Source organism: Salarias fasciatus, chromosome 3 (assembly GCF_902148845.1).
Source record: "Salarias fasciatus chromosome 3, fSalaFa1.1, whole genome shotgun sequence".
Taxonomy (NCBI): Eukaryota; Metazoa; Chordata; class Actinopteri; order Blenniiformes; family Blenniidae; genus Salarias; species Salarias fasciatus.
Window position 1 is genome coordinate 3,833,793 of NC_043747.1, and position 14,017 is coordinate 3,847,809.

Here is a 14,017-nt window from a genome sequence, read left to right on the forward strand (position 1 = left end):
AAAAGACATTGTTAATAAATGCTCATTAACTGAACTGGACGATTCATGGTGTTTTTTTGGATTGTGTTTTGTGACTAAGTTCCTGGTTGTATCAGCCTATGCTCGATCTCACACCTTCTCTGAGAACTTAACGGTTGTTTATCCAAAGATTAACAACCAATTTAAATTATATTTCCAACTGTTTTTTCTTGCCGGATGTGAGGGTCTAAGGCGGTGGTTGCTTCGCTTTGTCTCGTTACTGTGAATTTGACATATTAACATTATGCTTATTGACTGTTTTTATTGTGTTAATATTGTGACATTGCTTGGTTCGGTCGTTGGCGAGCTATTGTGGACTGTTCATGCCACCATGTTTGTTGGTCTAATGTCAACGTTCTCACTCTGTTCTGTCTGTGGACTGTTTATATGGACACTACACTGTGATTCATTGTTATTATCAAAGTCATTATCTATATTTGAAATTTTTACCAATCAATGTATCATCTTGAAGCCCTCTGAGGCAGCTGTTGTTGTGATACTGGGCTATACAAAAATAAATTGATTGATTGATTGATTGATTGATCTTTGAGACTGAAAATTGGTAATGAATGTTCCTCTGACGAGGTGGTGCCCCGGAAATATTAATCAAATAACCCACAGGTTTACTTAAAGGTTGTATAGAAGATCTTTATTACTAACAAAAATGAATTAAAGCTAAAAAATGGCGTTATTAAGCTGCAGCAGCCTTGTTTTTATCATGATCAAAAAAAATAAAATAAAAATTAATCAACTCTGGAGGTTGTAAAATCAATATTACTTTAGCCAATCAATAACGAGGTAGCCTCGTTATCTATTGGTTTTCTAACGTGTCAATCAACCTCTCTACATTTTTAGCGTAACTGTCATGCTCCTACGCACTTTACGTTCCCCCCTCCTGTTGTCGGCACAACACTCCCCCATGCGCTCCACCCCACTCCCCCCATGCTAAGCTCTGCTGCCGCAATCAACACCTTTTCACATGTAGACTTGAGACAATTTTTCTTAATCATAGCTACAACGTGCTGCCATTTGGCGAAAATGTATGTTTAATCTTAAAACAAGACTTGTATGAAAAAGTCCGGAGAGTGAGGGGGGGGGGGGGGGTTGTTCACGTCTGCCGGCTGCAGCGCACACAGACCCGCTGTGAGCTCCGAGCGTGAGTCTGCTCCAGTCCTGCAGCTCCACACAAACCTCCCCGTCCTCCTCTGATCCACCCAAGAGCAAGGACGGGTCAGAGACAGGATTTGGCGCAAGTACAGGATTTTACTCATATTCGCTGTGTTTTGTGTTGTTCAAAAGGACACGTTATGTGTTAGCGCTATGATGCTAAGTTGCTACTTGCTACTTGCTACTTTCTGCGTAAGGAGGAGGCGGTCCTCCGGAGAGAGCAGGGGAGGAGGGGGTGTGGGTCACACATGCGCAGCATTTCAAAAAGGACTAACTGTCACTGGATTTCTCCCTCCGTGGAAAATCCTCTATACAACCTTTAATGCACAATTAACAACTTCTCTCAGCTCATTTTCTGTAATTTACCCATTTCCAGTAATTGTTCATTTGTGGCATAATTGATTAATTAATAACACCTTGTTAATCAATAATTTAATGGTTAAATCACTCTGTGGCCTACCCCATTCCCAAATAGCTGATTATTTAACATTATTAACGAATAAATAACAGTTTATTCTGATCGATAATAATTGATGTTGGGTTAAATTACTCGGCGCTTCACTTTAAACAGTTTATTACACCGTAACTGATTGTTATTGATAATCCACTGTTAATGACCTGCAATTATTAATTGGCAAATCAAAATTTACTCAAATTAATAAGTAACTAAATTGCTTAAAGTAATCAATTACTTTGAGTAATCAACACTTTAGTAATTTATTACCAATCGTAAACCCCAACACAGCTGTTCCCGCCTTTTTCACTGCATCCAACACTGTCTCTGCTTCCTGAGCTGCTTCATATCCAATAGCACCGCCCCTGACTCCCCCTGCTGCCACCGACACAGCGGTAGCTCCAACAGCTAATACTGTTTCCCCTCCGGCTGGCACTGCTGCAGATGCTGATACTACTGCTGACACTCCTCTTAACCTATTAACTTCTTATACAATGTTTTTTGTTTGAGATATTTGTGTCACAGCCATTGTAACTACTCTAACCAGAGTCTCTACGCCAAACAAAGCTCCCAACAAAGCCCCCGTTCCGACCCCGGCCAGTTCGATCAGAAATCTGTTTCCCACTTGGCGTTTGGCCTGGTTTCTGATCTCCTCTGGTGACAGGTCTTCTGGAGATGACTGCCTGATTTGCTCCTCCTCTCTCTGGATTTCTCTCTCCACAGCTTGCAGCATGTCGTTGGTGTAGCATTGGCCGTTTCTTTCCACCGTTAGCTTGTCGATGGTCTTCAGTAACTCTTCCCTCTGGAAGTGGTTGCTCCTGTAGTCGTTCTGCAGCGTGTTGTTGTTCCAGTATTTGTTGTCGAAGACGTGGCACCGGCCGCCACACCTGTTCACCAGGCCTCTCAGCTTTTGATTCTCTCTGATGAACTTCTCGATTTTCATCCCTTCATCTAGCTCGTTGCCGAAAGTGAAGACAACCACGGTGTGTTTCAGAGCGTCTTCAGAGAAATACTCACATATTCTGCTGATGACGGCTTGCTCCTGCTCTGAGAATCTCTCAACTTTCAGCACGATGAGAAAGGCATGAATTCCAGGAGCACACTCTGTAATGCACTTCATGATCTCAGGCTTCAAATCCTCCTCTGACCTTTCTGTATCAAACAAACCAGGCGTGTCGACCAAAGTGATCTTTCTGTCACTGACATCTCTGGTTTCAGATTGACATGTGGCAGTTCCAGAAACAGAAGAATGATCTACAGTGAACAAGTCCTCTCCAAGTATGATGTTAGCGAGGCTGCTTTTCCCACTGCCAGTTTTTCCCAGCAGGACGATCCGCTTTGACTCTAAGGGAGAAAAAAAAGACTGTTCAAGCATATCTGGATCTTTTATCATGTGTTTTATGAAAGCAATTTGAAATTAAATAAAGAAGCACACCATGTCGTACGAGAAAAGATAAGAAGGAAACAGATAAAGAAATTGTTTTTGCAAACTGATAATGTGGCACTATTGGTAGACGCTGGCGAACTGACTACATATCTGGTCTGAAACCACGGCTCGATGTTGTACTCCTACAATTTGTTTTGATCTTGTTTACATCAAGTTTCAATTTTACATTTATTTGTCACACAAAACTTAACAACAGCCCCCATGATGAATTAGAGACAATGATTGCGACGTCGCCTGGTATGGTGCAGAAAGTTTAATTTAGTTTATCCTTTATTTGAAAGGGACAGTGTACAGACATTAAGCTAAAAAAAAAACAAAAAAAAACAGAGATGTTCTGCACCAGATTAGCTGCATAGCTTCCATCTACAGTCCCTATGTTACATAAATTAATTACAGTGAAAACTATCAACAATAAGAATCATTCATACAAATACACTGATACACTCACACATTGCACATATGGACATATGCACACACACACACACTGTACACACTGATGCTCTAAAACACATACATAGTGATACTCTAATACATACATCCTGACCTACACAAAAAGCAAGTACAGTTGCACACATTACAACAATAATAATCATAAGTATTTACAAAATTCAACGCTTTAAAATAATTATCGACCCTGGTATTATGTGCCTCCCCTTAAGGCCTCAGTATACTCCCCCGTCGCAGTGAGATCGTTCCTACGCCAGCAGCCCTACGCCGCCACTGAACATATCTTGCTCCTGCGTCAAGGGAACGCCCTCCTCTGCCAAGCCGCTAGCAGTCACAACAACAATGCGGCTTCCGTAGCTCCGGCTTTACCTAGACATAGATCTATAGACATAGATTTCTAGACGTACATATCTAGACACGCGTGCATTTACCGAACATATATCTGCATATATGACATATCTGGCGACACCGGGCTGTGGTGGAGGAGAGGCTGAGCGGACCGTGATGAAATATTGGTGAAACTAATGAGTTTTTGGAAGATTAAAGCCGTTTTAGAAGCGGCTATACACATAGCCCCGTCTGCTAACAGTGCTAACACTGCTAACAGTATAGGGATGTGCGCCGCTCAATTTCGGATCAAAATTTCTCCCGAAGCACTGTTCGGACCAGAATAGCATTTGGGGTGAGTTCTACTTCATTCTATAGACAGCGCGAAAGCGGACCAATCACAGCCCTCGATGCTCACGTCACCACGTGTCGCCTCGACGCGAAGTCACAATTTTCGGGAGGCGCACTTCAAGCCCTGGCGTAGGCGCGGCGTAGGGTGCTACGTACACGCCGTAGGAACGGCGTCGCTGCGACGGGGGAGCATACTGAGGCCTTTATCTGTCTGTTCAGACACACATACAATGAGACACATACATGAAGAAGTTAATTTTGGCAGGTCTGATTGTTCCCTAACCACTTTTTGACTTCTGAAGAGAAAGTTAAATAATTTGTTTGTTTTTTTTAGTTCATTTGGAAGGTTGTTCCACTCTTTGATAGCATTGTAAGAAAAAACTGTTTGTGCAAATGAAGTTTTGCACTTGGGAATGGCACACCGCCCCCTGGTGGAGGCACGTGTGACTCTGGGTGTGACTGTAGAGGTGTAATGTACAAAGTGCTTCAGAGGTGCAGGTGCAGTATTGTTAAGGATTCTGTGAACCAGGCGAATTGAGGAGAATCTTTGGATGTTTTCAAAGCTGAGCAGTTGATATTTCTGTAGAATATGGCAATGGTGGTGTGCTCTTGGGTTTCTGTCAAGTATTTTTAGGGCTTGTTTTTGAAGAGATTCTAATGGCCTAAGAGTTGTTTTGCTTGCCTGGGACCAGCATGTAATGCAGTAATGAAAACGGGACATGATCATAGCATTAAAAAAGGTTTGTGCTGCTTCCTGTGTGAGTGAGTTTCTGATGCATTTAAAAGATTTGATATTGTATTTGAGACTTTGGCACATTTGTTTGACATGTTTTGTAAATGTGAGCGTGGGATCCAACATGACTCCAAGATATTTATACTCTGTGACAATGTCTATTAGTTCTCCATTTACTGTAATGTTTGGAAAAGGTGAATTTTTGGACTTATTAGTGAAATACATTGCGGCAGTTTTCTTTGTATTTAATGTGAGGCATGAGTCATGTAACCATCTTGCTACCTTCTCCATAGCCCTGGTGAGATCAGTGGCTATGTGGTCAGCATCCTTTCCCCATGTATAAATGACCGTGTCATCTGCGTACATTTGGATTTTTACACCCTCAGACACAGATGGCAGGTCATTTATATAAACGGAGAAAAGGAGAGGGCCGATGTCTGAGCCTTGGGGTACTCCACAAGTGGTGGTTTGGAGAGATGAAATGGTGTTATTAATGCGGACACACTGAGACCAGTCGGACAGATAGGACTTAATCCAGGCCAGAATGTTTGAGGACAGCTTGTATTGTGTGAGTTTTATGGTTTCAATGAGCAGGCAGCAGGCAGTTTCCGTGGAGTGATTTGTTCGAAATCCAAACTGCATGGGATGTAACAGATTTTCATTTTCCACATGTTAAGTAAGTTGTTCCACTATCACTTTCTCAAATGTTTTTGATATTATGGGGACGATGCTTACTGGCCTGTAGTTATTGACATCTTGTTTGTTACCTGCTTTGTGTATTGGGGTCACAATGGCTGATTTCAGTGCAGAGGGGGAACAACTTTCCATTATTGACTGATTTGTTAGCTTAGTTATTGGGGCAATAAGGGTGTCTTTGTGTGTTTTTATGAAAATTGTATTTAAGCCATGGATGTTTTTAGCCCGGTAGCTCAAAAGTGATGAGAGAATTTTTCTGACTTTTACTTCACATGTCAGCTCTAAATTTAGTTCATTTTGATTGGTTACTACTATTTCATTGTATACCTTTTGGAGGAAGTTCTTATTAATTAATTGTACAGACTCAATGAAGTTGTGATTAAAAAAATTGCCAATTTCAAGGTCATAGTAAAGAATAGAGCCATTCACATTTAAGTTAATGGCTTCCCTCATTGCTTGTCCTTTGCCTGTGAGTTGGTCAATTGATTTCCAGAGTTGTCTTGTATTCCCTTTTGCTGCCTTTATAATATCGAGAAAGAAATCTGCCCGGGCTTTCCGTAGCTGTGTTGTTACTTTATTTCTTAGACTTTTAAAGGTTAACCGGTCAGTGTTAAAGGAGCTATCCGTGATTCTGCACCATTTTGAGCCCTGACTTCAGTTTGAATTGTTGGCTCCGCCCCCGAGTTCTCTGACTGGTTCCTCACATTGAGAAAATCCTCCCACTCCCCCTCCGCTCTGCTCCCACTCAGCGTGCACGGCGCTACAGGCACATCCCGTACACGTGCACAATCCTCCAGAGGAAACTCAGCAGAAGCCACTTCGACTCTTTTTTGTTCAAAATAAATGGCCACTTCGTCTCAGGTAAACCATATTTTACCTTGTCACTACATTTTCAATGCAGAAAGTAGCTGCAAAAATGAATTTGTAACAGCAAGTGGAGGTATCGCCACTTTCCCTGTTGCTCCTTCGGCTTCCATGCTGGTCGCTAAATCCTCAGGCAGCGCTTTGCGGGGCCAGATATCCAAAACACGCTGATCAATGTGTGATTTTTTTTTCACAGAAATGTAGCATGGACTTCGTAGTAGATAATGTCAAAAGCATTTTTCTTGTCGTGGTTAAATTAAAATCGCGGATAGCACCTTTAAGGTCTGTTTTAATAGCTCTTTTAAGAGCCGAGTCCCTTTTCTTCATTAGTCCCCAGATGGTCTCATTTATCCAAGGAACCTTCATTTCTCCCTTTTTCTTGCTGGGTTGTGTAATGGTAAATTTGGAAATAGTTTGTTAGCTTGCCATTATTTGGTCATCTCAGGCCTGATTAGTGTTTGTCCAGTTTATTATATCATCCCAAGGGACATTCTTGAGCTCATCCTCCAGTGGTTGACAGTTTTTCTTTGGCATATATGGTGAGAAACTATTGGACTGAGTGCCTTTTTGGTTCTTATGTTGAGCTTTTGTCAGTTTCTGGTGCTATAAGTGTGACGTTATGATCAAATAAACCGGTTAACATGTTGTATGATTTGGTTATGTGATCTGGTTTTGTGGTGAAGATTAGATCTAGTAGGGTTCGGGAGGAACCAGTAATCCTAGTGGGACTGCTCATCATTTGGGTCATGTGGAAGCTATCCATAATGTCTTTAAGCTTTTTTCTACGGCATTTATTTAGCCAATCTAAATTAAAGTCCCCTATTACAATCAATTCTTTAGCACTGTACTTTTTAAGAATAACTGAAAGAGAATTAAAAAAGTTGTCTTTGGTGGTGGGAGGTCGGTATACTAGCCTCGTAAACCAGACCCGCCCACTCCTCATCCACATTTGGATTTGGACTTAATGTGACAGTGTGGAGCCTTTCTGCTAGAAACTTCTTGCAGGGGGCGTCGGTTACTCCTTTGACTGACAGTGTACTTCAGCCAATCAGCGCTTCAAAACAATACGTCATCAAAATGCGTTCGCTTCTCTAAGGGTTAGCATTAGCTCATTAGCTCTAGCTTCTCTACACGCAAAGACACGCGAAAACGTCTTTTCCTGTTAGAAACTCACCAGGCGCAGACTCTTGCTCTTGCTTGATTGTTGTAATTCTTGGTATTTCGGCTAGAACTTTACTGATTGCAGCTTTCAGACGATGTTCAAAGTTAAAGTCCGTCATCTTCAATACACACAGCGATAGCGTCACTTCCGGTTTAGCCACCGGAATTCGCCAAAAAAATTTGAAAACAAAAAGCGGCAACGCTGACTGGCTCGGCCATTTCAGGACTGCATGAAATCCCCTTCTATGGGCTCTGACCCAGACTGAGCTCATCTCCAAAATCCAAACAGATGAGGAGTGGGTGGGTCTGGTTTACGAGGCAATCGGTATACAACAATGACATTAAAATGCATCTCTGGGGATAGTATGATTTTTACTCCAACACACTCAAGGTTTTCCACTGGGATCGAGATTTCTTCACTCTTTATAGTCTCCCTTACATATATGATAACGCCCGACCCCTCCCCCCTCTCCCACGAGATCTATCCTTCCTATAGATTTTTGAATTCTTGAATGTTAAATAGAGCTGAGGGTGTTGTGGCGTTATCTAGGTCTCTGATAAGGAATAGTCCAAATTTCAGTAAGATAGTAGCTGTTGGATTTGTTCACTTTTTTGGATTACACTTCTTATATTAAGATCTGTAGCGGAGCCAGAGTGGGGGCAAGGGGGCGGTCGCCCCAGGGCCCATAAGGTCATAGGGCCCGTTTCATGTGATGCGTTCACATTTACTTGTAAATAAATTCTTATAACAAAATGAGCAGTGTGTGCGAGAAGGTATACCCATATGAGTGTGGGCTCCAATTTGCCAATTGTTACGTTACGACTGTCCATGAATGCATCAGAGCTGTAAGCCAGCGCTGATTGGCTGTGAGGCATGAGCTAGTTTTTTTCTTTTGCACTGGATCTGAACTCTTTGGAGGGAAGTTAAACAGTATGCTAAACACTATGCTAGCTGCTAGCGGTACTACCCAAAACCTAACATCGGAGCCACTGGTGAGTCAGTGAAACCTTCAAACATATTATCTTTATCAGGATGCTGTGGTCTTAAACACCTGGATATTTGAATGAGCCTTGTGTTGCTCTCAACTATAAGAGACCGCCGAGTCTATTTTATTTTTCTAATATACGTGAATTCCAAAAGATATAGATAGCTGTGTCTATATCTATCTGAATAGATTGTGTAATTTTAGACCAGCTGTGTTCATTTTATATTCAAGCTGTATCAAAGATGGTACAGATTTAGCCCGTGACTTTTTAATCTGAGCTTTCAGCATCATGGACAGCGGACGCTCGAGACTGACACATAGTAAGGGCCTGTCGAGAATGCTCCGCCCCCTCTGTACTGAGACCCACGCTCCGCCTCTGATTAAGATGCCCTCCAAATATCCCCTTTGGCTTTGAGCTGAGAAGGGTCCCACCCTGGAGCCAGGCCCAGGGGTTGGGGCTCTAATGGTATGATTACACAGTGATCATGCACATTTCTGACTCTTGCAGCATGCTGGGAATTGATCTGGGACTGTGTGAACCTGTACCAGTCAGTCCACCACCAAGAAAAAACATGTTAAATCTTTTAATGTTTTCTGACTGACTGTGGACTGTGTCCTATTGATTCTAAATCATTTCGTAACACATTTCATAAAGCCACATACCAGACAGTTTGGCTGTGGGTGTGAAAGGGGATTCAGGACCTACCTTGAACCTGGTTTGGACGAATCTTCTTTTGAGCAGACCTGAAGACCTGTTGGCCCAAATTAGTGGAAAGTGTTAAACCATTGTCAGCTGATGCTGTTTGCAGGACTCTTTATGTTTAGTCCAGACAATCCAAATGATTAGCTTTTTTCATTATCATATTTTTTCCTCTTTCAACTTGCAAACATTACATTCAATACAAAACAAGGCTGTAAAAAGATAGCATTTTTTAACTGTAATTAATTGCAGCATTTCTGTAGTTCATAAAAATTAATCACTTTTTGTTATCTTTAAAATTCTTTTTTTTTTTTCTTTTTTTTTTTTTTTTATCTCGAGACAGTTTTAAGCACCTTAAGCATTTCTTACCAGGATGTCTTTCTTTCAAAATAAAGTGCCATTTAGACCAACTTAATACAGTGTCTACATCAAATAAGTTTTAAAAATGAAAAAAAAAAGACTGATTCTAGTTCTGTGAATAGTTGCGATGAAAAAAAATCTTTGGATAAGTCTACATTAATAAATCTCAATTAATGTGATCAACTCTGACTGTTCTAATGTTTACACTTGTTCATGGCACAAATTCCAACAGCCTGCTACATTGTAGACAGAAAAATCTAGATTATCACCTAATTTAAAGTTCACAGACTGAGTTAATTAAACTTGATGATGAGACGAAGACTGAGCTGACCAGCAGACTTTCCTTGACAGTCAACATCAGACTATCTTCTCCCAGCTGTACGATGTGCTCGCTCCGCTGCAGCACCGCCTGTTGATCTAACACAGAAGTGGTCAGATTAGTCATTTCAAGAAAGACATGACGGCTAAATGGAATTATTTTCACTGCTTCAGCTCAAAGAACTTCACATGATCAGTCACATTCAGCCGTTCACACACTGGGAGCATCTCCACAGTCGGAGAACAGAGATTCAACCACTGATATTTAGAATAAAAGACTCCACCCAGAGAACACAGCCTTCTCTGAAGGAACACAGCCATGATAATAACGCCAGAGATGATAATCAAACCTGCATCTTTTGTTCTGAAACTGGTTTTTGAGCACAACAAGGAGTGTTGTGCTGTGAGTAATACTTTTGTTTATTACTGTGACAGGACAGGAGATCTCCTTAAAAACACTGCAGTTTTAATCAGACATGATTGTAACTTCCCAGTTCATTCTTTTGTCCTTTTTTTCAAACTTACATTATCAGGTGAAACAATGCAGCCCCTGAGACACATTTAATATTTATAATAGGGATTATTTTATCCCACAAAAGTACATCCTGTTTGTGATCAGTCATCATGAACATTGTACCTGAAGAAGTACCGTAAGAAGAAAAAAAACAATCTTTAGGTGAATTTCTTTGTATTTCTCTCTACTCATCATAATATCTGAAGATGTGACTTTAAAAGGCGTGAACTCTGGACACACCTGTAAACAAGTTAAGTTTCGTTTTACTGGAAACGATCCCACAATACTGACGATCTAAAACATGAATTAAATACAGAACAAAATGTTTGATTTGAACAATAATAAAATTATGTTTCTGTCTGTTTTGAAGTTTTGTTTCCCATTTAAAACCTAAAGCAAAGGTCTGGACTTATTTTAGAGGACCTGCTCCTGAAGTGGACCAGTCTGTCAGAAGTATTAACAGTCACCTTCAGTTTAATTTAGCCTTTTAAATTAATTCTTTTAGTTTTATTTACACGTACCTTCTTGACGTCTGAAAGCAGTCCTGTAGATGTTTTCTGACATTTCCTCCACAGGTGAACACTCTCCTCCACCTGATTTACGTTTGATCTGGAAATACTTTGAAATTCTCCTCTTCTGCTCCTGGGACAGTCTGCCACATTCAAAATAAACCGGGTAGCGGTATTTATCGCCCATCTTTGTCCAGTGAGACGTAAATCACAGCAGACACGGCCCTTCAGCCCAGCTGGGCTTCAGACTGCTGGCTGCTGGGTCTGGGCTCAGAGACTGGATCTGGATGGGTGGAAAACCGGGTCAGGTTTATCAGATCTGACGCACAAAACTGCACCAAATAAATCCAGACAAACAGGCTCCTGCAGTCATTCTCAAACTCCTCTATCGGCCCATGAAACTTTCAATTTGAACTCCACCAATCTGTGTTTGTATACACTGATAAAATGGGAAATGGTGAGTCGTTGAATTTAAGAAATAAGTCGATAAATGCAACAGAAGTCAATGGTGTTCCTCTTGTGAACATGATTTCATCATGTTGACTTAACGGAGCACAGCGCAGTTTTAAATATTAAATTATCAATTATTCACACCCACACACGTTTTCACCTTTGCCTGATGGGCAGCAAGAGCTATTTCTGCAAGATCGCAGTCGCTCCTATTTCCCTGTGCAGGGCACTGAAGGCACAGCAATATGAGTGATTCGGGTACGAATCGCTCTGAGCATGACGTAATGCACGCTCCCGCTGGCCTGGTAATCCTTAAGTTTTGTTTTGTCCACCATTACTCCGCCAGACGCTTAGCAGCAACAACTGAGCAGTACTGAGGATGGAGCCTCCAGAAAGTAAGAACAGACCGGCTTCTAGCACTGCCACAGCTCCAGCACAGACCCCACCAGGCAAAAGAAACTTACATTTTACTCGAGCGCTGCTAAAAGAGCGACGAAGGAGTTCCCCTCTTCTGTGCATGTACATGAGCCTTTCACTAAGCTGCAGTTACGCTCAAGGCCTGCAGGGGTCGGTGTTTCGCATAAAACGAGCAAACTGTTTAATGTACCTTTAAGTTGTTTATGGAGGATGTTGAATATGCGAGTTTGCAATGCATTACATGAAAATGATTCATTTAAGAATTGAAAGATCATGTAATTGCGTTTGGTCTCCACCGGAAGTAGAAGGGTCCTCCAAGTCAGAGGGTGGCGGTAGTGAGCCAAGACCAAACGCCGCATGAGCAGATGAAGAAGTGTTGCCCGTGCACCTGTGGAGGAGCTCCCGCTTTTTGCAGCTGCATATCGTCTTTGAAACCGTGGCGGTTCCAGACCAATTTTACTGAGGGGGCCTGGCTGGGGCCAGGGTTTTTGTCAGAGGGCCACATTCAATCCAGGGCAAAAAAAGGCGGTCACACTTTGCTTGAAGCACCCGGTATAACACATTATGAGTAGTTATAAACACTCATACATGATAACAATGCTTTATAACCCACTATACAGCATCGGGTTAGGGTTAGGGTTCAGTCCTGATATTAGAAAGTATTGTGATCATTTATGAGTGTTTATAACTATAGTTATACAGTGCTATAATGTACTTATGTGTTATACAGGGGTGCTTTAAGTAAAGTGTTACCAAAAAGACAAAGATTCAAAATCTTATTTGATGCAGTTTAATTTCATAAAACTAGTGTTTAACCTTTGTACCCAAAGTGAATGGTCCTGTCCCCCATCAGGGTCCTTGGAAATGACTTTAGGTCCGGCTGCATCGGTGGGTCTTCTTTACATTTGCTGGTGTCTGTGGAGAAAGACAAACCGAATATATGTAAACTTAAACTCTGCATGAACACACCATATCAATCAATCAGTCAAATCAAATTTTATTTGTATAGCCCTTTACACACAAAAAGTGACCAAAGTGCTTTACAGCGAAATAAAAGCAATAAAGCATATAACATATAGCACTCACACACTGCTTCCCTGTATTGATTTATTAATTGTATTAATTGTAATTTTATTGTATTCAGTATGCTCTTTCATTGTTTCACGCAGAAATAGGACGAAATGTCCTTTTTCCTCTTCGTTTTGCACTGTAGACACAAAGTAATGAAGAGGAATACACGACACTTCAGCAACCCAGCGATAAATGACATTATAATAGGCCACTATTGTGGGCTTGCTTGATTTTGTGTCGTGTTAAGTTTAACTGACGTAAGCAAGAACCACCCAATCAACTCAAGCTGACATTGAGGCCTGGTATAGCGGGCTGCCGTTAAAATTTATAGTTAGTCAACAACATTTCTTTACCTGAAGTCTCACCTTGTAACAAAACAATATTGATTGTAGTGGTTCTGGCTGCCTCTCGTCGGGTTGCTTTCGTGAAGGTTGCTCCGTGCTCGTCTTTGGTCTTGTTCTTCTTCTCTTTCGTTTATTGGTGGCTGGCCACCATCTTGGGGCATTACCGCCATAGATATCTTATAGAACACTAGATGCCTCGTCAGCGCTGCTGGCCAATGAAGTCGAACGTCCGCAGAGGTCGGCCATCTTCTGGCTCGCTCATTACATTGTGTTGATGAGACATGAACTGTTTAACAAGCTATAACTTGCTCAAATTTCAACCGATTTTCAAACAGTTTGGTTTGTAATAAACATCAAATCTCTGTTAATAACATGATAGATGTTTAATGAGCATGGCATTCTCTGAATATATATAATAAATATATATCATCGTAAATATTCATAATATTCTTCATATTAGGCTCCATGTTCAAATCCTTACACTGAGATATATTTATAGCACTTAGGAATAATTTAGACAAACCATACATGTCCATATTTTTAGTTTTGCATGAAAATATTTAAAGATGTGGCAGCGCTGTAGTGGAGGCTGAAGATAAACAATTTACCCACCTGAAACTTCAGAAATACTTAAATCTCATGAACCTCATTACACATTGCATATATTATATTATATTTATTAA

The 14,017-nt window shown here is 41.1% G+C and overlaps 3 protein-coding genes across 6 annotated transcripts in view; all 3 read right to left on the minus strand.

Moving 5' to 3' along the window:
- LOC115408404 (GTPase IMAP family member 7-like) overlaps positions 1–14,017 on the minus strand; it is a 693,369-nt gene that overhangs the window by 286,059 nt on the left and 393,293 nt on the right. The gene's annotated exons all lie outside the window — the stretch shown is intronic.
- Positions 1–14,017, minus strand: part of LOC115408325 (uncharacterized) — a 354,329-nt gene that overhangs the window by 106,779 nt on the left and 233,533 nt on the right. The gene's annotated exons all lie outside the window — the stretch shown is intronic.
- Positions 1,643–14,017, minus strand: part of LOC115408431 (GTPase IMAP family member 7-like) — a 182,691-nt gene continuing 170,316 nt past the window's right edge. Inside the window, exons 1-4 of one of the 4 annotated variants that reach the window (XM_030119226.1) lie at positions 11,065–11,320; positions 10,055–10,128; positions 9,358–9,403; positions 1,643–2,983 (exon numbers count right to left, since the gene is read on the minus strand). In XM_030119226.1, coding sequence (XP_029975086.1) covers positions 2,127–2,983; positions 9,358–9,403; positions 10,055–10,128; positions 11,065–11,239 — 1,152 coding nt within the window. In that variant the 5' untranslated portion in view covers positions 11,240–11,320 and the 3' untranslated portion in view covers positions 1,643–2,126. Of the gene's footprint in view, positions 2,984–9,357; positions 9,404–10,042; positions 10,129–11,064; positions 11,321–14,017 lie in introns of those variants that run through there. The other 3 variants (XM_030119209.1, XM_030119217.1, XM_030119200.1) reach the window with 3 other exon arrangements.